The following is a 27,771-nucleotide window of genomic DNA, read 5'->3' as shown; positions in this document are numbered from 1 at the left end:
TCCCCGGTCAGGGAACCAGATCCCACATGCCATAACTAAGACCTGGCACAGTCAAATAAAGAAATAAATATATTTTTAAAAATGATGCACGCTTTCCTGGTTTCTCTTTTTCCTGTTTACTTCCCTTCCTCCCTACCAGTGTTTCCCAGTGTCATCTCCCGAACGAACTATTTGCACTCACATGCTTATGTCAGGGCTCGGCTGAGTCGCTGTGGGTAACAGGCCTGAGCTGAAGTTTCCCAGGCCTTCATGGGCTGATGCACTGAGAGCTCCAAGTGCACTCGCTGGGGGCCAGTTATGGGGTGGGAAGTAACAGGTCTGCAGAGGCCAGGTGTGGGCTCAGCAGCTGGGGGCCTCGGCATGGTTTGAGAGTCTGCGTCAGGGAGCATGCTGCTGCTAAGTCGCTTCAGTCGTGTCCGACTCTGTGCGACCCCATAGACGGCAGCCCACCAGGCTCAGCCATCCCTGGGATTCTCCAGGCAAGAACACTGGAGTGGGTTGCCATTTGAAGATGATGCTAATCAGCTAGGGGACGATGGCTGTTGTTCCCTGTGAGCCTGGGATAGACCCGGAGTCCTCCAGTCACACATTTTGCACCCCAAAGGCCAGTCAGGTGTTCAAGAACCAGGGACACGAAGGCCATTCCCCCAGGAAGGAGCCAGAGGACACCATCCCTCAGGACCCTAAACTTTTCTCCCAAACATCCGAAAAGCCATTTTGCAAAAGATTCTGTGAAAGAAGCAGAAGAGACAGAAATCAGCAAGGCCGAGCTTCCCTTCAGAGGACAGTGAATGGATCAGATGGGCAGAATTAAGAGTTAGCTGTTTTCTCTCCCTCTTGGGTAGGGGAGGATCAGGACCAAGGGCAGACCACAGGAGGAGTTCCCTTTTCTCTGCACATCTGAGCCGTGTGGTGCGTTCAAGAGTGCGAGTCCCCTGGTGCAGCCAGTGGGGCTGAGCTGGGGGTGTCCACATTGGGAGCCAGTACCCTCAGGGTTGAAATATCTTGAACCCTGTGCCCCCAGTGATGGGCCGTGAGAGCAGAGTCTCAACCACTGGACCACCAAGAAGCTCCCTTCATCATCTCTTCTGAGCATGTACATGTGAATCTGTCCCTTTCAGGGGCCCTTTTTATTAGCATTAGAGCCCCTCTCCACCAGGAGTTCTGACACTCCAGGAAGAGGATGTTGTGCAACTAGGCTCCCCTTCCAGAAGGGCATCGACATGCACAGGGCACTTGTTGGCCCTCTGTTTCGTATTCCGTATCCACTGAAGTTCCTCCTTCTACTGAGATGGGAGCTGAGATGGGAGCTGGCCTCCCTTAGCAGTGGGGGACCCACTCCAGCCCCTCCCAACTAGGGCTAAGGGGGACCATGGACTTCCTGGCGAGACAGACCCAGAACTACTCCTGACAAAGGGTCCATGAGGGCAAGAGAAGCATTAAAGCCTTAGAACTTCTGGCTAAATCACAACACAGATGTGATTATCTCAGGGAGCCAGGGGGGCCATGCCATTTAGAAAAAAAACAAGGAGGCTGCTCCTAGGTGTGTACAGGGTGCTTTGTGTTGGCAGGAGTTTAATTATTCCTTCCTAGGCAGCCGATCATAAACACTCAGCTGACAAAGCTTCCCTGGGACCATTTGAGGAAGCAGTTTGAACCCTCTGGCTTGAGTAAACACACAGTGAGCACTGGTTCCTCTGTTCTGGACAGTATCTGAGAATAGGGCTCCAGGTCATTTCCTTTACTGGCAGAAGAGTGACTTTTCATGAGGACAAACTCCAAATGTAAGGGCCAGAGGCCTGTCCGCAGCTAACATGGGGGGCGGGGCAGGGGAGAGGGTAACCATAGCAACAGCAAGAACCACCAATAGGAGCAATTCTGCCTTGAGCCCCTCTGCATCTCAACCACCTGAGGCATCCTCTCTGCTCCAGAGCCACCCTTCTTGGTCACTGTCTCCATGTTACACTTGAGGAAACAGGGGCTCCGAGAAGGAATCCGCCTCAAATTTTAACCCTACGACTGCTAAGTGATGGAGCAACATTGCAATCCAGGTCTAGTAGTCACTAAACTGCCTTTTGCCCATATGTCATTTTCTGTCTTTGTCTCTATCTCTCTCATCCTTTCTCTTTCTATGAAACTATCTTCAAACCCTTTGGTTTTACAAATCAAACAATGAGATGTATTGTTGGCAATTTTCCCCCTCAAAGGTCAAAAATCAAGTTACTTCACTCAGGACTTTAAAGATAGAAGAATATTCCAAAATTCTGTACTGGCTCAGAAAACTAGGAGTTGGTCACCTGCCATGGGTTTGGTTTCTTGCTAGATGCAAGGTAAGCGGGGTGGGTGGCTGAAAGTTTTCACCTTTATGTATGTGACTTTTTTGGTAGAACCTAGGCACAGTCCCATGTTGCCCTCGCATTGGCAGAGGAGCACACGACATTTCCTTGAAGTCTCTGAGAGTCTGAATCTTGCTTCCTAGAATGTTTTGTCTTACCTCTCAGGTCCACACATGGCTGAGAAATGAGGTCTTAAAGGAGTTCTGTTCAGTGCACCTTCCCCTCCACATCCCATCCAAGTTTAGCAAACACTCAATTGTCTGCATCCATTTTTAAATTGTTTAAATTAGTCAGTTCAGATTATACTTCAAACCCTACAGATTGTACCTGCCATTTGGGTTCTATCCTATCAATTTTATCTCACAGGGTAATCATACTGCAAAGATATACACAGTCCATACCAAGGAGTGAAAAAAATACAAAAGACCGCAGCAAAGTTACCCCATGAGAATATTTTTCTGAGTCTATCATTCACAGAGGTGACCCACAGCTTGTCTGTATCACTCCTCTTCTTTCTATCTGCCTGCTGTCGCCATGGCTATAAGACTACCTCCCCAGACTGGTTCTGGGAGGCCAAGTTGATCTAGCAAGGTATGACTTATGTGTTGTGTATTTGGGGGGAGCAGAAGGCACACCTTGGTGAATTTCTGCTGGATTTCTAGCGTAAAAAGACAAAATCACTGTCAGATGTCTCATAAAAGGTGAAGTTTTAACGATCTCAGTTGGGCTTTTCTTGGTACATCGTGTTGTATCCTATCGCTGTGAACCAGAAAAGAAAAAAAATCTGCAAATGTTCTTTACTTCCTTGGAACTGTAGATTCAAATGTTGGAAAATGAGTGACCAGAGAAGTGTTTCGGAAGGCTTACACATTTCTAAAAAACTATGATGGGGAAATGGAAAGGCTTGTTTGCGTATCAGGAAAGCAGAGCCAATCAAAGCAATGCTTTGGATTTTCTGAATGAGGGAAAACACTCGGGCAGGCATTCAAATGCTGCTTCTTCAGCCTCATTTCCGTACAAAGGTCATGCTCAGTTATAATTCTGCCAGCAGGTTAGGGACTGGAGGGTGCCCCTTGTTACCCGACAATTGTCTAATACAGAGGTGTTTGCCCTTCGTGGAGTGAAGTGATGATAGATTTGCGTGAATGAGGAAGCACCAGGCACAATGATCTCATGTTTGCTATCCACAGGTTTTAGATTTAGTTTCAGCAAGAAAATAAAATGAAAAACATTCCTCACACGTGCAAGTTCCCACCCACCAAGTTGCAGGTCATTAGCTGAAGCCGGTACGTTTATCTTCTTGGCATACTGCTGAGTGAGGGGTGACATGTAGGTTATTCATGGATTGCTGGACTCTCCCTATCATTTGTACTAATGCGGTAGTGGCCTCTGTGGGAGTGTGATTCCCCTTCCACGGCCATTCACTGTATTTCACGTGAATGCGCCCTATTTTCTCTGGGGAGCTTTCCTCCCTCATTCTCTCCCAGGTAACTTGGTTTTTCCTCCATCCTCCAGACGCAGTGATAGGCAGGGGGCCCAGGGAGGGCCAATCCAGGGCTTTTGGGTGAGCCCCCATTCTGCGGTGGCTGTCCCGATATGCGGGGAGTGGGGTGGAAAGGAGCCAGACGAAGGGGAGGACAGACAGAGCTGCAGGGAAGCCAGCTCCATGTGAACCTTGAACCCTGAAGCCAACTCCATGTCTGACGTCTCACTTGCATGAAATAACAAATACCCTTTTCTTTGTTCTCTCAGCTTGAGTTGGGCTTCCTCAGAGTTATATCAGAGAAGTCTTCTATCATTTCACTGTTTTACTCCATATTCTGGCAGTTTTAATTTCTCCTTACAATTAATCACACAGCTTTTATCTCCCTGTTTCACCTTGGGATGGTCGAGAGAGGGATTTTTTTCAGAAACTATTTTTTCTTTTTTTTTATATATGACAAAATACAGTTTTGAAATGTCCAGTTCAATAATTCTTGACAAATGTACCCACCTGTGCAATAACTGTCCCAAACAAAATGAATGCTTTTTTCCGTCTCACCTCAAAGTTTTCTCATTGTCTTTCTTGTCAGTCTCTACATGAAGAACCCATGTTCTGATTTCTATAACTAGACAATAACTTTGCTTGTTCTAGAATTTTATATGAGTGGAATCATACCAGATGTGTTCTTTGTGTCTGCTTCTGTCACTCACCATGTTTTAGAGATTCACAAATACTGTTGCCTGAATGGGGCTTCCCATATAGCTCAGGTGGTAAAGAATCTGCCTGCTATGCAGGAGATCCCAGTTCAATTCCTGGGTCAGGAAGATCTGCTGGAGAAGGGATAGGCTACCAACTCCAGTATTCTTGGGCTTCCCTGGTGGCTCAGCTGGTAAAGAATCTGCCTGCAATGCGGGAGACCTGGGTTCGATCCCTGTTTTGGGAAGATCCCCTGGAGAAGGGAAAGGCTACCCACTCCAGTATTCTGGCCTGGAGAATTTCATGGACTATACAGTCCATGGGGTCCCAAAGAGTTGGACACAACTGGTTGCCTGAATCACTGATTCTTTCCTCTTTATTGCTGGGTCATGTTCTGCAGTATCAACAGGTAATTTGTCTAATTTTTTTTCCCTTTGGACATTTGCATTGTTTCAGATATCAGTTGTTTTTTCATATTCATGTGATACAAAACTCAGGAGCCCGGTATGGCCCCCATAACATTACAGACATGAAAACTCACTTGCCAAGATCTGGCTTCTCAACTTGATGTATATCAGAGAGGGTGGATGGGAGAAATATAGGAATTGTCAAGATACTGGCCTTCTGTGCTTGAAACAGGCAGAGAGAGTTCATCCATTCAACATATATTTATCAAGTGCTTGTTGTATGCCAGGCACTCCTTCAAAAAAAAATTAAAGTATAGCTTATTTATATGGTGGTGTTAGTTTCCGGTGTATAGCAAAGTAACTCAGTTTTATATCCATATGGATAACACACATATATATATATAAGAATATATATATATAAGAACATATATATTCTTCTATACATACAGAAGAATATGAAAAAGAATACATACTCTTCTCATATTCTTCTCCATTATGGTTTATCACAGGATATTGAATATAGAATCTGCCTGCAATGTGGGACACCTGGGTTTTATCCCTGGGTTGGGAAGATCCTCTGGAGAAGGGAATGGCAACCCACTCCAGTATTCTTGCCTGGAGAATCCCATGGACAGAGGAACTGGGCGGGCTAAAGTCCATGGGGTCACAGAGTCAGAAAACTGAGTGACTGAACAACAACAAATGTATCTGTTGGTCCCAGACTCCTAATTTATTCTTCCCTGACCTCCTTCCCCTTTGGAAACCATAACTTTGATTTCTACGTCTGTGAGTCTCTTTCTGTTTTTTAAATAAATTTGTCTGTATCGTTATTTTAGATTCCACATATAAGTGATACCATATGATATTTATATTTGTCTGCCAGGCACTCTTGGGGGCAGTAATAGCAGAATCCTGGCTGGCACGGAGCTCACGTTATAGAGGAAGCTTTCACCACGCAGAGCTGTCTGCACACACTTGAACAAGAGGATTTCGGATTATGAAAGTGTCCTGGGGAAAATCAAGCTGGTTGATGTTAAGGGCGTGCGAGAGGGATGAGCCCTGCTTTCATCTGGGGTTGGAACAGTAAAGGCCCCCCTGGGGGTGATGTTGGGGTGAGGCCTGGTCAACCGGTCACCAAGAGCAGAGCCAGGGTCAGTTTCCATCCGAAGCGGACAGCAAGTGTAAAACCAAGAGGTGGGAACAGATGAAGGAAAGAGAACCAGAGTGACTGAGTGGGATAATGAAGGAGAGAGTGGGGGGAAGGAGGTCTGGGCAGTTAGGGCAGGCCAGGCGGGCAGGGCAGTGTAGGCCCACGTGTGGTGCTGCTTGCTTAGAAGCTGGTCATGAGCAGAAGGACAACACTGGAGATGTTCAGCCCACTGCCGGTCCCCTCCCCTTCCCCTCCTCTCTCCAAGGCATCTTCCATGCAGGCCCATTTGGGGTGAACAGAAGATGCTGGTAAGCCTTGTACTGACACCCTCACTGGGCATTCAGCTTCTCTCCAGCTCCCTTCTCTTTGCTCCTGCTGACCCCAGGCTGAGTACCCAGGGACACTGCCCTTAGCCTGAACTCAAAGCTCAGACTTGGAAAAACTATGCAACCTGGGTTCTGTGCAGGCCAGCACTGCACAGCCCTGAGAATGAGGGCCCTAGAATCTCGTGTCCCAAGCACCTCATCCCCAGGCCAGTTTCTTGTTTGTTGCCCCACATTGTATTTTGCCCAGGACTCATCCTTTGCTCTTGAATCACACTGGGTCATGTTCAAGAGAGCTGGTGATTTTTCTAGAGAAGAAAGAAAATTTGAAAATTTGCGCTCTTAAAGCATCTTATTTACAGTATCCTCTCCAGAGCTCCTCACGGAGCTTTCTCCTTTCTTGGGTGTTTGGCTGCCGTGGTGGCTCAGTGGTAAAGAACCCGCCTGCCAATGCAGGAGACTCAGGTTCGACCCCTGGGTCAGGAAGATCCCCTGGAGAACGAAATGGCAACCCACTCCAGTATTCTTGCCTGGGAAATCCTATGGACAGAAGAGCCTGGCAGGCTACAGTCCTTGGGGTCGCAAAGAGTCAGACACGACTGAGGGACTAAACAACAACCTCAGCCCCTGCATCTGTACAATGAGGATAGTAGTAATCTCTATCTCATAAAGATACTGTGTGGATAAAGACAGTGTGTGAAGAAAAAAACCTGTTACAGAGAACCTACTGTATAGCTTAGGGAACTCTACTCAATGCTCTATGGTGACCTAAATGGGAAGAAAATCCAAAAAAGAGGGGATATATGTGTACGTATAGCTGATTCGCTTTGCTGTATAGCAGAGATTAACACAATGTTGTAAAACAACTATACTCCAATAAAAACTGATCAAAAACAAAAAAGTTACAGTGTCTCACATGTATCAGGAGATTTATGAATTTTAGTTACTAATATTTTGACGTTTTATTTCTATTGACTAGTTAAGGTAAGCTCTTGATGGCCTGATCTGCTAACACAGAAGGGCCTTGGGGTCTCATTAATATTTTAAAACACTTCACGCTCTCTAAACTAAAGGGAACACTCAAAATGAGAAAGATTTCATGATCCAGGGTGTCACCTCTAAATAGCAGCAGAGTCGTTGCTGCCTTGATTAGGTAATCAGTGTCCGCAAAACAGCTGAATCACAGCCTCCCTCCCTCCTGATGGAAACTCACATGGTCATAGTACTCATGTTCTATTTCTGAACTATACCTTCATGGATGGAATTTTTGGTGAGGAAGTGAGGGAAAACCTGGGCTATCTAATTCAGAAAACTTGTGGGCAATCACATCAAGGTGGTGAAAATAATTTTTTGATCAAAATCAACTGACTGGAGGTGGGGAAGGAAGAATGACCATTTTATCTCATTTCTAGCAAGAATAAAGTGGTGAAAAGGAATGAAAACAGCCAAATCAACCTGCCATTATCTTAATCAAGTAAGCCAGAGCTCTCAACTCCTGAGTCACCTTCCTGGCCAACTATTTTTATTGACTTGAAATAACAAAGGCTGAAAGCCTGAAATGACCTTACATGGCTTTTATCACTGAGCTGCCAGGCTTCAGAGCCTGATGGATAAAGCTATCCTGAAATTCTCCGAGAGGTGAGGACTGTTTACATAAGTCAATACTCTGAAAATAGATTTTTATAAAGTTGGGGGAAGAAGTTAGAGTCAGAGAAACATTTTCTATTAAACACTGATTTAAAAATTCCTTTTCTAAATGAGTGTTTTACTAACTTTGCACAGACCTGGTTCTCTGTTTCTTGAGCACAGTCTTCTTGGAAACATCAGCGCTTAAGAGGAAGTTTGAACAAGGAAAGATAACAAGTTAAAGCCAGAAAAGAGTTGTCTCTGGGTCAGTTCAAAACCAGAGTAACTTTGTGTATTTTTAAATCATGAGCCCTGTATTTCAGTCAGGAATGATGAGACCAACTCCCATCAAACAATCACATTCCTTCCAAGGGCCACTCTTACTAAGGTCACCGCCAGAGGCGACCACTGCTGCAGATTCAGTATTTTCCACCCGTGTATATAACCTAGCAACCTTGCACGCACCTATACACACATGCACACACATAGAGGCACACGTGCACTGGGACATAGACAGGAATGTTTGTCACAGCACGGGCTGCAATCATGAAATTTTAGAACAATCTCAATATCCATCTACTGGAGAATGAAGCTATGCATCGTACAGGATTCATGCCCTCAAACTATGATGAAGCAATGAAAATAATAGCATATATACCAGAACTGATAAAAAAATCTCAAAAATATAATATTTTGCAAGCTGAACAAGTTGCAGGAGGAGCCACAAAGAATGATGCGTCTTTCTATCAGGCTTTGTGGAGTTTCTGAGTTGGGTAAGACAGGCTGGAGATGTTTTACAGTTCACTTTACTTTGTCCCGGCCTAAGGTCTAGACTGATCGGTCACGTAGATGGCTGGAACCATCCTTTCTCGGTCTTGTCTGTCATCCACCTAGAAGCCCTGAGATTTGTCTTGCTGGACTTTTCATCAACTTAATTCACTTCTATTTAACTGACAACATCAGTTCCTCCTTTGCTGAACACAATGCGCGCAAAGAAACACTAAAAATCTTATGTACTATTCTGTTAACAACCTCGGCTTATTATTTTGACTGTATTCTCTTGTAAGACAGAGTGTTCTCTAGGGTTGAAACAGATTTGAGAGCAAGTAGTTGATTTGAGAGAGGATCCCAGGAAACACTGGGGCTGTGGTGGTGAAGAAGGGAGACAGAGAGGGGAGGGTTCACAATCGAGCAGGTAAGCACGGCATTCCTGAGTTATTCCACTCCCAAGATGAGGGAGCTGGGTTCCTTCTCCATCAGCTCCCTGTCTGGCACTGGTGAGGGCAGCTTCTGAGAGCAGTGACTCTGCTGTGTTCACCGTGCTCTAGGCGTGGAGCAAGTATGCTCCCACAAGGAGAAGAAACCTTTGGACAAGAGTTACAAGTTTTCGTGGCACATGGCCTCCAGGCCAAGTGAGGACAGATGACACTGGATGGAACACCAAGAATGTCTGTTTATTCTTGGACCTTGACCTTGATGGCATTGTGATAAGTGAAGTAAGTCAGATAGAAAAAGACAAATGTTGTGTGATCTCTCTTATACGTGGAACCTAAAGAAGAAAAGAACTCCCATAAAACAAACTTGCAGGAAAAGAGATCCAATTTGTGGTTATCAGAGATAGGGCAAATGGGGAAGGGGGGCGGCAGGAAGAATTGGATGAAGGTGATCAAAAGGAACAAACTTCTAGCTGATTAATAAATATCAGAAATATGATATACAACATGATGGCTATAATAAACACTATAGTAAACACTGCTGTAGGGATATAATACATAACACAATGGCTATAGTATACACTGCTATAGGGATATGATGTACAACACGATGGCTATACTAAATAAATTGCTGTAAGGTATATTTGAAAGTTATGAGAGTATATTCTAAGAGTTCTCACCACAAAGGGAAAATTGTTTTTCTTTTTCATTCTTTTGTATATATATGAGATGATGGATATTAACCAAATTTATTGTGATAGTTACTTCACCCTTTAAGTCAATCAATATGCTGTACACCTTAAACTTACATTCGGTGTGTTAATTACATCTCAGTAAAATTGGAAAATATCTGAAAAAAAAGAATCTCTGTTCAGCTTCTTGAGTGAATGCCAGTAGGGTAAGTTTTATATCTGCCAGTGTTTTCCAATCAAGTTCAACTTTATTAAACTTGTGGTATACCAGAGCCAGTTAAATACGAATTGTTGTTTGCTAGGATTTCACTTTCCAAAGCAAGAGACATATAAACCATATAAACAGTGTATTGAATACCACACTTTAAAACAAATTCCTTTGTGTCAAGACTCTGAATATACTTCCAAGGGTCAGGGCTTCTAGAAGACGGGGATCTATCATTAGAGACTTGCCTCATTAGAGACTTACCTCGTGTAGGTCCTGTAGTTGGAGAATTGTCAGCCTGGGAGGAGAGTGAGTGCTCTCCAGGGCCCCATGAGCTCTGGAGGTCTCGGTAATATCACCATGAATCTGTGCCTGAAGTCTGGTGATGCAGGTTCAGAAGCTCAGTGTTACAATACCTGCTTGTGGTTTTTAAGCTCTGGGTGACTAGTCCAGGCCAAACAAACCAATCCATAAAAGATATTATCAAGTCAGGCAGAGTCAGAGCCCTAGTGAGCCAGCAGTTCTTGAACAATACTTCCCACCTTCCAGCAGTTTCCACTAAAGTTAGCACTGTCCCTCTTCTGGGAGTTCTTGGTAAACACTGGCAAGGTCTTATGACCTAAACTGCTTTCTAATCAATCATCCAAGTCACCTTTCCTGTGTCATCTCAAGAGTATAACAATCTGTCTCGTCCTTCTCATTTTAGCAGTTCCTTCCTGAGATTACATCTGGGGCTCTAATAGACACTGGGAAAGCCCACTAGTATCACAGTGAATGCAGTTCTTGTATTACTGAACCAAATTCAGGTCCACTTGCCCACTCGCAGTAACGGTAACCTACTGACACTGGGTTGTGGGGAAGGAAAGTTTAGTATTTACTGTGAGGCGCCATACAGAGAACCTGGGACTTCAAGTGCTCCAAACCCCCGAGCTCCCCAGTGGGTTTCAGCAAAGCGTTTTTAAAGGCCAGGTGAGGGAGGGGCATCTCGCTCATGCACAATTTCCTGATTGGCTGATGGTGAGGTCACAGGGGTTAACACTATCCAGCCTTAGGCTCCAGTAAGCTGGGGCAAGGTGTTCAGGGAAATCTTCCGTTTGGCGGTGGTATTAGCATTTGTAAATCAACTCAAGAAGTGTGCATCAGATACTATTATCTGGGTGCTTCAGAGAGGAGCTCAAGTAGGCGATGCGGGGAAGGGTCTGTCCCAGGAAGGTCCCGTGGACTCCAGCTCCTTTCTATCAGGAGAGCCTCCTCTGGCTCCAAAGTCCAGCAGTCTGTCTGGTGGGGTGTTTTGAAGAACCGAACATAAAAGGATAGTCACATGAATGGCTAGGCAGAAATATGAGCTCCTTCAGCATGGATAAAAGACTGTGTTTCTAGCAGACACAGGATGAAGGGGGGAGTTTTCCTTTGTTTCCAGTCTCCAGGGCTAGGAATGTCACCTAACAAACAAAAGGTCCTGGTAGATCCTTCCGAAATCTGCTGCTGCTAAGTTGCTTCAGTCGTGTCCGACTCTGTGCGACCCCATAGACGGCAGCCCACCAGGCTCTTCTGCCCCTGGGATTCTCCAGGCAAGAACACTGGAGTGGGTTGCCATTTCCTTCTCCAATGCATGAAAGTGAAAAGTGAAAGTGAAGTCGCTCAGTTGTGTCCAACTCTTCGCAACCCCATGGATTGTAGCCTACCAGGCTCCTCCATCCATGGGATTTCCCAGGCAAGAGTACTGGAGTGGGTTTTGTCCATTTTCAAGGTTGATTTTTACAAGATCACTTCCCTGACAGATTGATGAATGATCATAATTCTTTTCTTTTTTAATAATTTAATACTTTATTGCTAAAAGATGCTGGCTGTCTGACAACCCAGGGTTGCCACAAACCTTCAATTCGCAAAAATTGCAGTATCTGTGAAACATAATGAAGTAAGATGTTTGCCTGTATGATGTGTATGTGTTAGTGAAAAAGTAACCTAAAGCAAGTGGAATATGGTTCTAGGGGCATTACAACTACCTTTATGCTACCTTTATTCCCCAAATAGGTCACAGTATATGGAAGAACTAATCACATTGAAAAATCCTACTATTTTTTTTTTTTTTGGCCGAGCCACAACAGCATATGGGATCCTAGTTCCTTGACCAGGGGTGGAATCTGGGCCCCCTGCATTGGAAGTGCAGAGTCTTCACCAGTGGACCTGCTTCTAGTCATTCAGAACCTAAAGTCTGCTGTGTTTCTAGTCATTCTTCATTTTCTGGAATATATTTCCAGATGTATATTAGAAATACGTAGACAAACATGAATTGTTTAACAGCAAGCTTAGGGCTCATTAGCTGCACTCTTGCTTCCTCCTCACTTTAACCTCAGGCCACAGGGATCCTAGGATGCTCTGGCACCCTAGGGAAATTTGAACAACAGTTGATTGAGCCCAGCTTCTTCAGTTGGGAATGGTCATAATTCTTAATCCCTCTCTCTCTCCATTTATTCCCTTTGCCCTCCTCCCCTGATGCTCAGTTCAGCCACGTAAGTTGCTTTGGCCAGTAGGATAACAGCAAATATGTCACAATTAGAGGCTCATAACTGCTGTGCAATCAGGCTTGCTCATGCCTGCCCTTTGTCATTATCATGAGAAGCACACTCCCAAGCTGCTCCACTGGTCCCAAGGGGATGAAATATGGACCAGAGCCAGGGTACCTCAGTCCTCCTAACCAAGGCCACCCTGGATCAACCAGTAGCTAGTGAACTCCCAGATATGGAAGCAGTCTCAGCCAAGATGAGCCAAGTCCAACCCAGATCAGGTAAGCCGCATAGACCCTGCAGCGGGACAAACACTTACCAGTGTATGCCGCTGAAGTTTGTGGTTGGTCTCTATACAGCATTTTAGTGGCAAAAATAATTAGGGCAAAGATATGCCCTCTTCCCAACTCTTCTGGAAATTTCATCTATGTTCTTGTCTGCCCATCTACTTCAAGGAACTAGTTACAAACCCAGCACATTTTTAAGTACTTCCTGTAATATTGGAAGGATCAAGTCAATTTCTATTGCCCTGACCCTTTCAGATATGCCTCATGCTTTTCCTATGAATATTCTACTAATTATTTTGCAAATACCCTAATATCCTCTATGGAGACAAACTTTGGGTTTTTTTCCTTGCTGCCAGCACCTAAATTCTTTTTTCTTTTTTGGTGGGTGGGGGTTGGGGGAGGGCAGGCCATACATCATGGGAGATCTTAGTTCCCTGACTGGGGGTTGAACTTGTGCCGCCTGCATTGGGAGCAAGGAGTCTTAACCACTGGATTGCCAGGGAAGTCCCAGCACTCAAATTCTTGAAGCTGTTTCTTATGTCTGCCTCTCCCTCTGGAAGACTTTTCTTCCTCCCTTCTTGTCCCTACATTACTGCTTTTTTTGGGGGGGAAAGCAATCCCTGTCAAGTTGTCACTTTCTGGGAACAAAAACCTAAATTATCATGTGGACACCAGACTAGTCTCAGGTCATAAGAGATGAGTCAAGCAGAGAGTCACAGACTCAAAGAATTTGAGAAACATGAAGGATATTGGAGATAAGCCATTGGAGATGGTGTCTGGCTTTGTCCAGCAGAGAAGACCAGTCTTTGAGACTTGTAGTTTCAGATCCTTGAGGCCACAACAGATACCCTCTCTGTTTGTTGCTCTGTAACAATAATCTCCAAACTCAGTGGCTGAATGCAACCAGCATTTTATTTGCTTATAACCCTGTAGTTTGGGATAGGCTTGACTGGGACAGTTCATCTCAGCTCTGATGGAGAGAATTATCTCTTGGCATATTTTGGATAAATTATTCAAGTCGAACTTTTCAGTATCTGAGGTGTTATTTTGTTGTTTTTATGACTGGTACAGTTTAAGTTATTAATCTCACTTATAATAACCTGAATTATTACTTTAACTTTGCAAAGACCCATAAACCACACTTGGGTTTGGTCTTGTGGCACACCAGAAAAGTAAAATATACCTGAAACAAACAGCTGGGTCACAAATTTGGGTCCATGAGCTTTTGACCAGCATTCTTATTCCAGCATCATTTAAGGTCCAAAAAGACACAGCTATTTCACCTAGTATGATGGGGGCATCAATGAAAATATCCCTACTTGCCAAGGGGTACACATTACAAAAGTGGGTATAAAAGATGTTAGGACATTGCTTGACCTATTCTGACAGTGTTCAGTGTTCAGTGTACACTTATGTAAAAGCATGGAAAACTACAGCTGTGTGTTCTGCTCTGCTTAATCACTTAGTCGTGATAGACTCTTTGTGACCCCGTGGACTGTAGTCCACCAGGTTCCTCTGTCCATGGAATTCTCCAGGCAAGAATACTAGAGTGGATTGCCATGCTCTCCTCCAGGGGATCTTCCCAACCCAGGGGCCGAATCCAGGTCTCCCCATTACAGGCGGATTCTTTATGGTCTGAGCCACCAGGGAAGTCCATATAGCTGTGTAAACTCCTCCTATGAAACACATTTAGAAATAAAGTGTGTACACAAATTGACAGTCTTAGCAAACAAAATTTCCTTGTTTGCATTTTCTAGGAGTGGGAGAGATGGGAGAAACAAAGTAACATTTATTGAACATTTTGGTACCAGGCATTGTACTCATTCTTTTCACGCTGATTTACTCTTTAGAATAGGGTTTCCCAACCGTGAACTTCCAGATGTTCGAGCTGGTTTTAGAAAAGGCAGAGGAACCAGAGATCAAATTGCCAACATCCACTGGATCATTGAAAAAGCAAGAGAGTTCCAGAAAAACATCTATTTCTGCTCTATTGACTAGGCCAAAGCCTTTGACTGCGTGGACCACAACAAACTGTGGAAAATTCTGAAAGAGATGAGAATACCGACCACCTGACCTGTCTCTTGAGAAACCTGTATGCAGGTCAGGAAGCAACAGTTAGAACTGGACATGGAACAACAGACTGGTTCCAAATAGGAAAAGGAGTACGTCAAGGCTGTATATTGTCACCCTGCTTATTTAACTTATATGCAGAGTACATCATGAGAAACGCTGGGCTAGAAGAAGCACAAGCTGGAATCAAGATTGCCGGGAGAAATATCAATAACCTCAGATATGTGGATGACACCACCCTTATGGCAGAAAGTGAAGAAAAACTGAAGAGCCTCTTGATGAAAGTGAAAGAGGAGAGTGAAAAAGTTGGCTTAAAGCTCAACGTTCAGAAAACTAAGATCATGGCATCTGGTCCAATCACTTCATGGGAAAAAATGGGGAAACACTGGAAACAGTGTCAGACTTTATTTTTTTGGGCTCCAAAATCACTGCAGATGGTGACTGCAGCCATGAAATTAAAAGACACTTACTCCTTGGAAGGAAAGTTATGACCAACCTAGATAGCATATTAAAAAGCAGAGAAATTACTTTGCCAACAAAGGTCCATCTAGTCAAGGCTATGGTTTTTCCAGTGGTCATGTATGGATGTGACAGTTGGACTGTGAACAAAGCTCAGCGCCGAAGAACTGATGATTTTGAACTGTGGTGTTGGAGAAGACTCTTGAGAGTCGCTTGGACCACAAGGAGATCCAACCAGTCCATCCTAAAGGAGATCAGTCCTGGATGTTCGTTGGAAGGACTCATGTTGAAGCTGAAATTCCAATACTTTGGCCACCTCATGCGAAGAGCTGACTCATTGGAAAAGATCCTAATGCTGGGAAGGATTGGGGGCAGGAGGAGAAGGGGACGACAGAGGATGAGATGGCTGGATGGCATCACCGACTTGATGGACATGAGTTTGGGTAAACTCCAGGAGTTGGTGATGGACAGGGAGGCCTGGCGTGCTGCGTGTGGTTCATGGAGTCGCAAAGAGTCGGACATGACTGAGTGACTGAACTGAGGTGGTGCTAGCAGTAAAGAACCCACCTGCCAATGCGGGAGACATAATGAGACATGGGTTCAATCTCTGGGTTGGGAAGATCCCCTGGAGGAGGGCATGACAACCCACTCCAGCAATCTTGCCTGAAAAATCCCCATGGACAGAGAAGCCTGGCGGGCTACAGGCTATTCCCTCTGCAAAGAGTAGGACATGACTGGAGCGACTTAGCATCCACACACTCTTTAGAATAAAGAGCCCAGTGCAAGTTTGTCTCCATTTTCTACATGTGGAAAACTGAAGCTTGGAGAATTGTCACCCACTTAAGGCTGCAAAGCTAGTAAGTGGGGAGGACTGAAAGTCAGGGCATTTGCCTTTGCTGTCATCTCATCCGGCCTCTCACAGATCTGTAAGAAGTCCACTTGTCTCCTCTCACGTTGGCATCACCACTCTCCACTCTCATTAGGCCCTGCTGTTTTTACAAGGCTATAAGAATACGCACTCATTTCTGTAACCCCAATAGTATGCTGAATACTATTACAGCACAAAGTTCAATTGCTCATTCGTGTCCAACTCTTTGGGACCCCAGGGAAGACCGCCAGGCTTCCTTGTCCACCACCAATTCCCAGGGCTTGCTCAAACTCCTGTCCATCGAGTCGGTGATGCCATCCAATCATCTCATCCTCTGTCGTCCCCTTCTCCTCCTGCCTTCAATTTCTCCCAGCATCACAGTCTTTTCCAATGAGCCAGTATCAAGTGGCCAAAGTATTGGAGTTTCAGCTTCAGCATCAGTCCTTCCAATGAATATTCAGAACTGATTTCATAGCACAAATCTGGGTAGAACCACACAAAATCAAACTGCTTCTGATATTCTTCACACAGCCCTTTGCATAGCCTTTACCTCCTAGCCTTGCCTTGGGTGTGTTCATCCTTTCCCAGTTCCAGGTATCACTTCCTCCAGGAAGCCTTCTCTGAATCCTCCTTTCAGCGTCATTCCGCAATCCTCCCTGCCATCTTGCATAATGCGTTGCATGTATCACTGCTGTGAATTACTACTATCTAGTTAGGTAGGTGTCTGTCTCCTCCATTAGATTGTGACTTCTCAGGGGGTTGAAGCTTCATCCTGGTTGTCTTTGTAACTCTCAGAGCTGCATCAGTACCCATTTTCCTAGTTATTTTCTAAGCCTGTTTTTCCAGCCTCCCATTGATTTTGACAGCCAACATTCTTTAAATCAATTGTCTTTTGCTTAAGCAGCCAGTGTCTGTTGCTTGCAACTAAGAATCCTGTCTGAAATACCAAGTAAAAACTCTAAACTTAAGACATAGGTCTATGTGTAGATCAGGAAAAGAATTTAAACTCTTGTATCGTTTTTCCCAAGAAAGGTTATGTTCTCCAATAGTTATTTTGAGATTCATTTTTTTTTTCCCTAGAAAATTGCAGGAATCTGCTAGGAAAACAAGCCTTATGATTGTGTTCTCCATTTTGAGTAAATACACTCTGTTGACATTTCATACTCTGCATTCATTTTTAGAAAATTTAACACCCAGTTGAAAATTAAAGTGTGTATCTGATCTAATATTAAACCTAATGATGGCACTTTGTTTATTGAGTGCAGAGGTGAAGGTGATGAACAGATTTTTGCGGACACCTTGTCTTATGTAAATCTGTCTCTCTAGCCTTCAGATGTCATCTTTTATTCAATTTTTATTTTCTATTGACATAGTTTCCATGATTCTTGATTTTTTTAAAGCATTATCATGCAAAGACTTTTTTTTTTACTTATATACATTCTTATGCTTACTTCTGTGCTTATTTTTTCTACTGTTGATCTATACCCATGATTTAATACTGAAATGTTATTAATGTTTTGATGATAAAAAAAAGAAAATATGTCCCCAGAAGATGACATCGTGGTTGAAATGCACAGCTGTGAAAACATCTGCTTGAATACATTTAGAAAAACTATTAGGTTTCTTTCCCTTTGGGCATTACTCTGTTATCAGGCATCCATCAGACATATCAAAATGAATAGAACATTTTCAAAAACTTTTTTGAGCCTTTTCTGAATTGAAATTCTCATATAAAATGATTTATAGTCAAGTTTGAAGTTAAGTATTAAATCTCCTTTCTTGACAGAGATTTGGAAAGAAAAGAAACTAATAGGAAATATTTTTGGAGGAGAAAATAATATATGTTTTTAGGGTATACGGTAATATATCATCTGGAAAACAGCGATTGGATTTCTTGTTCCTTAAGCATCAGGCATTGCATTTCATTCTTATGAAGGGTCGTCAGCCGTTCTTTTTTGGGAATTTTAGGTGTAGATTCTCAGGAGCACAAGATACATATTAGATGATGTTAAGTCAGTATTTTAGGGTGAAAGCTGATGCAAGAAAAAAAACTTGAATTTATTATGTTGTATCTTTTTAAAGAAGATAAGAGTTCGAAGAGTGCAATGATAACAAAAACCAGACAACTTGGGGAGGTTCTTTGTAGCAATAACATCCAAATGGTGATCCACAGTACGTCTGACCCACTGAATCATAATCCAGAGAAAGGTACAATGAATTTATCTGACAGGAATATTTGTGGATAAAAGTTGAATTTTTCCTGATATTAAAATTAACATAACAGTCATGACAATCAGTATTAACATTCAGGCTTGAGGTATTTTAGTCAATCTAAAAAAAAAATTCTTCCAATGTGAAAAATTCTGACGAAGAAAAATTTGGAAATAAAATACGTTAACAAGTTGGTTACCTGGAAACCACAGAGCTGGCAAGTCTAAGTACCTGGAATGATTCCAACTGTGGAAGTTAAGAACATGAACACAAATTGTCTCTGATAGCCATGAGTCCGTTTAGGGGCAAGACGTGGTCAAAATTAGGTAGGGAAAGTCTATGGGATGTTTCTCCTTTGTTGCTAGTAGCAATGCCAATTTAAGAGGAGATACAGGGGACCACAGAGGTGAGGGGGAAATAAATTATGGTTTCAGAAACAATGAATAGTCTGTTTAAGAAGACGGGGATTAATGTACAGCATAGAGAACACAGCCAGTAATATTGGAAATACTATGTTTGATGACAGATGGTGGCTAGACTTATTGTGGTGATCATTTTGTAATGCATAAAAATATTGAATCACTATATTGTACACCTGAAACTAATATAATATTGTGTGCTAATTATAACTCAATAAAATGGAAGATGGGGAAGCCTGAGGTATATTTTAGAAAGACTTCTGAGAAAAGAAGCCTAGAATTTTAAAATATGGGTACATGTTCATTAAAGCAAAACCATCCTACTGAACAAAATTTCCTAATTGTCCTGAGATATTAACAAACGACTGAGTGAATGAATGAAGCAAGATGAGAACATAGGAAATTTTTTCATTACTTCTTATGGTTGCACAGCACTGCCTAATGTGGATGGACTGGGTTTAGGTGTGTGTGCAGGTACAGAAATTAATTTTTACCCAATTCTGGAATCCAGAAGTCTGGAATCAAGGTCAGGGTCAGGCTCCCTTTGGAAGACCCCCAGGAAGACTCCTTCCTGGCTCCTGGCTTCTGGTGACTGCAGGGGTCACTTGGTTTGTGGTCTCATGATGCCAATCTGCCTCTGTTTCACCTTCTTCTTTGTTTGTGTACTTACAAAGTCTCCGTGTCTTACAAGGCCACTCACCAGACTCAGAGCCCACCCAGGTAATTCAAGATGATTTTACCTTGAGATCCTTAACCTGACTACCATATTCAAGGATTCTTTTTCCAAAAAGTCACAACCACAGGTTCTGGGGAATTAGGACATGGACATATCTGTTCAACCTATTATACTGATTATTGCAAATAATGCCAAAGGAGTAAACTTCCACACGTGGTTTTATATTTGTGCAGGTATATCTTCATACTAGACTCTTAGAAGTAGGATTTCAGTGTCAATGGACAAATTTCTGTAATTTAGCCAAATTCTCCCCATAGGAATTGTATCATTTTACACTCCTATCAGTTATGCTTGTCTATAGCTCTGCCGGGCTTCCCCTGTGGCTCAGTGGTAAACAATCCACCTGCAATGCAGGAGACACAGGTTCTGTCCCTGGGTCAGGAAGATCCCCTGGAGGAGGACATGGCAACCCACTCCAGTATTCTTGCCTGGAGAGTCTCATGGACAGAGGAACTTGTGGGCTCCAGTTTATAGGGTCACAAAGAGTTGGACATGACTGAAGGGACTTAGCACTCATGCACGCACAGCTCTGCTACCAGAGTATGTTGTCAAATCATGTTTCTATTTTGCTAATCAAAATGGCATTTCACAAGGTAGTCTTAATTTGCATTGTAAGTGTCTGACTCTTGATTTCATTATCTGCATTTGTTGGTGTTAGCAGGCTACTTCTTCAAAAGCACTCAAGTGTCTACAAAATACTTGGCACTCTGAATCTCCAGGGATAAACATTAATTGCAAAGCAGGTGATTTGCTCAAGTCTAGCAGGAATTATTTTGCAGTGCAACAGAAAATAAGAAGAGTATTTTTATTTATTTGTACTTCACTTGGAATATTCATGGTGGGTGGGTGAAAAGCCCAAAATAATAACTTAAATTTCTTGGCTTGTTAGAGATGACTCGGAGTTCTATATTTTCATCAGTAAGTAAAGGCTAGATATGATGGATCAGATAATCTACATGCATGAATGTCTGTTTCTGGTACCACCAAGTTTGGACCGTGTCATGTGTTCGCTGAACACTGTTGTTTGTCTCCTCAGTTTTCTAGTTGCTCTGCCTCTCAACTAAATTGGAAGCTTTAGAGGTCAGGAGGCTGCATCTTATACAGCTTTTTATCCCCAAGGTTTACACTCATGCCTTGCACATAGCAGGTGCTCAACAACAGTTTGACTTTGATACCAGGTTGCTTTGCGACAGAAAAATTGAATTCCTTAAGGCAAGAGCATCCTATTTTTTCCATCAGTACAATGAAAGGTATCTTCTTAAAGGAATGCTGTGGTGAATATTGTGACTTACTACGTGTAGCCAGGTACAGCCTAAATTTCTATCGCAAAGGCACCCAGAATGTCTTCACTCAAGAGGGAAGGTTATTTGTCTCTTGTGACAGTCATGGAAGGTTTGCGGTCCTGATGGAGATGACACCTGGGGATCCATCCTGTCATCATCCTGAGTGTGGGGCCTCCATCTCTGGGTCTGAGATTCATGCTATTGGGTTTACTGGTTGTCTATTTCCTTTTATTCCTAAGCAATGTTCCTTTGTATGAATATATCCCAGTTCTATCAGTGCTACTTGACATCTTGAAAAATAGAGGTTCTAACAACTAGGAGATATTTTTTGCATGCCTGGATTAAATATGTAAGACTATTTTAGCTTTTTATCGCATTTTCCTTAACAAGCTTTTATTGAGTGCTTTCAAGGTCAAATACTGTGTTCAAGAATGAGGATACAAGGCTGTGTAAATTGTTGGCTCTTCCCCCCGGTTAGTTTAGCTGATTGAGGAAAAGACAGTTGTGTTATCCCAATCTGATGGAAACCACATGATTTTAAACAGCTTAAGTTTGAACAGCTTAAGCCTGCTAAAATGTTGTCAAAATTTGAAGCATCAAAGGATCCAGATGGCAGTAAATATCCCTACAGGTCTGCTGAAAGAAATCTCCAGACCATCTTGCATCTCAAAGTCTTGCCCCAGGTTACAGGCACCTGGCTTTAAAAAGCATCTCAGCCTGAGAGTCAGGTCCCTCAGGTTCTATTTCTGGTTCTGCTACTGTTTTGCTAGGTAGCCTTGCACAACACAGAGAACGTGCACTTCCTACAAAGCAAGAGGTGAGAAGTTGAGGAGCCCTCCTGGTGAAGCACTCTCATATTCCAAGTGAGGATGGGTCCCAGGAACCAAAGGCCTCCTCTCCCAGAGTCTAAGCGTTCCTTTCCCTACTGCCAAAGCTGTTCATTTTAGTGCATAATTGGAGCTCTGATTTTGATATGGCCAAAGGGTTTACCACTCCTTCCCTCACTGTGTGTTAGTCGCACAGGCAGGTCCAACTCTTTGGGACCCCATGGATCCACCAGGTTTCTCTGACCATGGGATTCTCCAAGCAAGAATACTGGATTGGATCGCCATGCCCTCCTCCAGGGGATCTTCCCGACCCAGGGACAGAACCCAGGTCTCGTGCATTGCAGGCAGATTCTTTATACCACTCAGCCACAAGTGAAACCTCACTACGTAGTGTGAATTCAGAAGTCAAAACTTAGATGGCTTACATTGTAAAAGCTTTGAAAGTTGTCCTACTGTAATGTTTCTTGATTCACGTTGCAGTAGAGAGAACTGGGGTGGGCACACAGGCCGGAGACTGTAGCTACAGAAACCTGGGCCTCCAGGGATAGGTAGGGGGTCGGGCAGATGCTCTGCCCAGAGACCAAGGACCCTGGAGAGGCGGTCTCAGGGGCTGGCCTCCTGGAGAACTACATTTCCCAGGAGCACTGGTGGCCTGGCGAGAGGGGCACGTGCTCTGAGCGGGCGCACTGACTCCGATCGCGCGGAAAACACGCCAACCTGATTGGAGGTCGCTGTCACTGAGCACCCCGGGGCTCGGAGGACAGCGTGCGCGCAGGGGCCACCTTCTTTGTGACTCGCGGAGCCGATTCCGCGCGCAGGCCCGCCCCGCGCGAGGCGGGTCCGGACCGCGCGCCCGTGCGTCGCTCCCGTGGCGGGGGCGGCCCGCGCCTCCCGCGGAGGCGGGGCGGCGGGTTTCGCGTCGACACCGCCTTCCTGCCCCGCCCCGCGCCGGCCCGGCCCCCGCCCCTCCTTCCTGGAGCCCGGGCTGGAGAGGCAGCGGCGGCGGCGCTGGCGGCGGCTGCCGGGCAGGGGGGGCGGCGAGCGGCCCGCGCGACACGCGCCGGCCCGACCCTCTGCGGTGACCCGCGCGGCGCAGGCGCCTCCTGCCCCGCCGGCGGGGGCCGGCTCCCGGCGGCGGGATGTTCTCCCGGAGGAGCCACGGGGATGTGAAGAAGTCCACCCAGAAGGTGCTGGACCCCAAGAAGGACGTGCTGACCCGCCTGAAGCACCTGCGGGCGCTACTGGGTGAGGCGCGGCGCGGCCGAGGGCGCGCTCCTGCCGGGATCGGGCGGGGGTCGTCGGACCGCGATGCCGGGCTGGGGGCGCAGGCCCACCGCGTGGGTCCCGGCGTCGTTCCCCGCGGGCTTGCCCGGCGGCCCCCCGAGTTGTAAACTTCCCCCCCTACCCCGGCTGGCCTCGGAGCCGGGCTGCGGCGGGACGATCCTCTCCCCAGCAAACCCTGGGGGTCGTCGCACGCACCCATCGAACTGTCATCTCCCTTCCCAGTTCTTAATGTTTGAGTCCGAGACCCTAAGTGGTCCCAAGTGGGGTCCCAGCGCAGACTGAATTGAACTGCCATCTCCCCCCCCGCCCCCACCCCCGCCACTTTTAATTTAACTTTTTTTGAGTCTGGTCCCCCAGTAGACTGAGCCTCCGAATGGCCTCCGGATAAATTTAAGTGTCGTCTCTCTTCCCGTGGATCTGGCTGACTGGGTTTCTTTGTGTCCATGGTGTGAAGGGGGCTCCTCGTGTCTCCTGGGAGGGGGGGGTGACTTTCCAGGGTTCCAGGAGACTGCTTATACTTTATTGTCAAGATGACTCTGACGGTTTTGTGCCTTCTTGCGTTTTTGTGAGCCCATTGGGTGGAGGAACTGCAGACCCCAGGTGGGCCTGCACTTGACCTGGGATGAAGCTCACCCCATGGGTGTCAAGGAGGTTCCCAAGGCCTCCTTTCACCTGCCATCTGTGATCTGTAGCCAGTTTGCTCTGCTGTTATTGGTTTTCGCTTCCTACCTCCTTTAGTCTTAATTTTTGTTTAGAATGTAAACACCTTTACTGTCTATATACAGACTTGTCTTTGTGTATTTGGGAGCTGTGGAAAAGATACTTTATGTTTCTTCTAGATGTCTTTTTTGCTTCTTGAAAGGAGCAAAATCGCCTGATTTAGGTCACAAAGTCTTCATGTGTCTGTCACTTGAGGAAAGGGCATAACAGAATTCACTGTACATGTGAGAATTTTAAATAAAGCTCTTGTTCATGAGATTAAAAGTTGCAAATGATTTCTATTTATACTGTGAAGTACCTCTAAGGAAGAAAAATCCACACACCTAGTTTTGCCAAGTGAAGTTTTTCACATTCTTGGATTCCTTGAGATGCCATTGCCGGCTTGGTCAGTTTGGAATGAAATGTAAATTAGGTACTGTTAGAGGGATTAGCTTTCAAGACTTTTGAAAGTGAAATGCAGTCTTCTTGGTAAACTGAGCTTTCTACTTCCTGTACTAGAATACCAGGCACATACAGGTTGTATTGTGTGGGGCTCTTTAGTGACTGATTAACACCTACTGCAGGGACATTTTTGATAATGGAGAGTGGAGCAGAGAGGTGTTTTAAAGCAGCTGATGCTTGGGAACTTACTCTGTGGTAGAGAGGTTGAACTTGTGTTCAGTCCCTGGTGGCTCAGAGGTTAAAGCGTCTGCCTCCAATGCGGGAGACCTGGGTTCGATCCCTCGGTCGGGAAGATCCCCTGGAGAAAGAAATGGCAAACCACACCAGTATTCTTGCCTGGAGAATTCCATGGACGGAGGAGCCTGGTAGGCTACAGTCCACGGGGTGGCAAAGAGTCCGACACGACTGAGAGACTTCCCTTCCTTCAGTCCAAGCCTACAGGATTAAGTTGGCTACATTTTGCAAAGGCAGAATCCATTGAACCTAGATGTTGGGTTTCTTAGAGACACATAGTACATTGTTACCATTCTGAGAAAGTGATTAGTTTTCAAGGCCCTGTGGTTTCACTTGAAAGTGTATGTCTCATTTTGAGGAACTTTGTTTTGTCCTTTCATTGAGACATCTGACCTCAGTTTTGTAGCCTGGAGGGGCTTTTTCATATTCCTTATGTATACTGTTTTTGTTGTTGTTGTTGTGGATTGGCCCGGTTTACTTCATTTATTACTGTAATCTTTATCTGTAGGGACTAGATTTTTGTAAACATTTCTGAGGCATTCAGGTTCATACTGTTTAGTGTAAACTCTTGCTTAACAACTGTGGGTTTAAAGGCTTTAAAGACAAATAGTACAGCAGTGTAGTGGTCCCACCACATCACATACCCTATTGATTTGCTACTTTATGGAAAAGTCTACTTAGAAAAAAAAAAACCTTCTGATCTGAAAGCTAGGACTTAGCCAAGATCAAGAAACTATTTGAATCAGGGTTGACATACACACACCCAGGTGGCTCAGTGGTAAAGAATCTGCCTGCCAATGCAGGAGACACAAGAGATGCAGGTTTGATCCCTGGGTTGGGAAGATCCCCTGGAGCAGGAAGTGGCAACCCAGTCCAGTATTCTTGCCTGGAAAATCCCATGGACAGAGGATCCTGTTGAGGAAAAGTCCATGGGTTTGCAAAGAGTCAGACACGACTGAGTACACACACACACACACACACACACACACACACATGCATATGTAAGATAGATTAACTAATAAGGACCTACTGTATAGCCCAGGGAACTCTACTCAGTACACTGTAATGTCCTATATGGGAAAATAATTTAAAAAAGAGTGGATATATGTATACGTATAGCTGATTCAGTTTGCTGTACAGCAGAAACTAACACAACATTGTAAATCAACTATACTCCAATAAAAATTAAAAATTAAAAAAAAAAAATAGGAAAAGAGAAAGAGACCAAGTTTGTGGTTACCAGAGGCAGAATGGGGGCGGGGGGCGGATAATTGAATGAATGCAGTCAGAAAGTACAAACTTCCAGTAATAAAATAAATAAGTACTAGGAATGTAATATACAATGTGGTAAATGTAGTTAACACTGCTGTATGTTATATATGAAAGTTGTTAAAAGAGTAAATCTTAAGAATTCTCATCACAAGAAAGAACGTTTTTCCTATTTCATTAATTTTTTATCTGAGATGATGGGTGTTCACTAAACTTTCTGTGATAATCATTTCATGGTATATGTAAGTCAAATCATTATGTTGTACACCTTAAACTTACACAGTGCTGTATGTCAGTTATGTCTCAATAAACTAGCAGGAAAAAAATAGATACATTTGCACAGAAAAAATCATTTGAAGGAAATGAATCAAAATTATTGTTGTATTTTTATCTGTATATTTAGATAATTCTCTTGCTTTTCACATATTTTCAAGTGATAAGACCACATTAGTTTTTAAATACAAAGCTGATACCGCTGACCTGGATCTGTGGCCTGCGGCTGCACAACCTTGGGCCAGTTCCTCAGCCCGTCTGTGAACCTCAGTTTCTTCGCTCTGTGAAGTGGGTGTGGTAATGCCTGCCTGGTAAAGGTTATTGTGAGTGTACTGTATGAGCTACTTCAGCTTCGAGTAGACATTTTACAGCTTCCTCTCTCGTCACTTCTTTCCTGTCATTAATAGGATAGGACAAGCCTTTTGATAGGCTGTCCCTTCTCCTCTCTTATTTCAGTAATTGTGATGGATCCTTTCCCTCTTCATAAACAGTAGTCTGTGTTTAAGACAACTGGCTGAGAAAGATACAGTTAGCTGTGAAAAGGAGAGTATTTCTTCATATCACGGTAGTGACTCCAGTTAGAACTTAACTTAGCTACTTTGACTTGGCTGTATATCATAGATTGGCCTGATATTATTAACTTTATATTAAAGGATGGGGGAGAACTGAGACCAGGCAGGGCTTGTTGGGGGTCAAACCAGGCACTAAATGTGAATATGTTATCTAAGTTGGAGGAAGAACAAAGAGCTCTTAGATTCCCGACTCCCAGGTCTCTTTACATTGTTGAAATCATCTTCAGGAGAGAAAATAAGTAAACAAAACAAAGCTAAAATGCTGTGTATTGCTCTCTTGCTGCTGCAGAGATTCCATGCCTAATAACAAGTTGAGTGCCTACTATTAAATAGGGTTTAGACATGGCATTGATGTGGCAAGAACAATAGATATAAAATATTTACTAGTAAGCATATAATGTGTTATGTAATTAGATAGTGGCTTATATGGTGGGCTCCATTATAGGATTTCAAGGTGCAGAAAAGATCATTAATAACAAAGATGGGAGGACTTCCCTGGTGGTCTAGTGGTGAAGACTCTGCATTTCCAATGCAGAGGGTATGGGTTCGATTCCTGGTTGGGGAACTAAGGTCCCGTATGCTGAGTAATGTGGCAAAAAAAACACAAAAACCCAAAACACTAGAAAGACCAAAGATAAGGCATCTTGAAGGAGGTTTTACTCATGCCAGGACCTAAAGAATGACTAAAGATTAGACTCACTTTGTCCATTAGAAATATATGTGAGCCATATGTGTAATTTAAACTGCTCTGGTAGCCACATCTAAAAAGGTAAAAAAAGAAACAGGTGAGGGACTTCCTGTGTGGTCCAGTGGCTAAGACTCCACACACCCTTTGCAGGGACCCTGGGTTTGATCCCTGGTCAGGGAACTAGATCCCACACGCTGTAACCAAAGATCCAGTGCAGCCAAATAAATAAATGAATAAAATAAATATTAAAAAACAAAAATATTACAGAAAGAAACAGGTGACATTAATTTTAGTAATACCTTTTATTTAACCGTACCCATCTGTTTTGTCGACAGGTAGTCCAAGTAAAATGTTCAGTTTTTTCCATTATCTTCACATAGCATGTCTTGGAAGTTGGTGCGTGTACTGTTCACATGCAGCATGTCTCTGTCAAACCAGCTGCATTTCCAGTGCTGGGGAGCCTCTCGTGACCAGCACGGCCTGCTGGGCAG

The 27,771-nt window shown here is 44.2% G+C and overlaps 1 protein-coding gene and 1 non-coding gene across 8 annotated transcripts in view; both read left to right on the top strand.

The window, feature by feature from the left end:
- Nucleotides 1-12,725: 12,725 nt before the first annotated feature.
- Nucleotides 12,726-27,771, top strand: part of RALGAPA2 (Ral GTPase activating protein catalytic subunit alpha 2) — a 287,034-nt gene continuing 271,988 nt past the window's right edge. For 5 of the 7 annotated variants that reach the window (XM_081558721.1, XM_081558720.1, XM_081558722.1 and 2 more), the window contains exon 1: nucleotides 22,775-23,044. In XM_081558721.1, the coding sequence (XP_081414847.1) occupies nucleotides 22,939-23,044 (106 nt within the window). In that variant the 5' untranslated portion in view covers nucleotides 22,775-22,938. Of the gene's footprint in view, nucleotides 12,921-22,774; nucleotides 23,045-27,771 lie in introns of those variants that run through there. The other 2 variants (XM_081558719.1, XM_081558716.1) reach the window with 1 other exon arrangement.
- On the top strand, nucleotides 27,085-27,157 carry TRNAG-UCC (transfer RNA glycine (anticodon UCC)). The gene has a single exon. It is a non-coding gene; the product is annotated as a tRNA-Gly (tRNA).

The sequence above is a fragment of the Giraffa tippelskirchi genome, chromosome 13, assembly GCF_054371585.1.
Source record: "Giraffa tippelskirchi isolate mGirTip1 chromosome 13, T2T-mGirTip1v1.2.pri, whole genome shotgun sequence".
NCBI lineage: Eukaryota > Metazoa > Chordata > Mammalia > Artiodactyla > Giraffidae > Giraffa > Giraffa tippelskirchi.
Note: the sequence above shows the minus strand (reverse complement) of the source record. Positions and strands in the feature narration are given on the sequence as shown.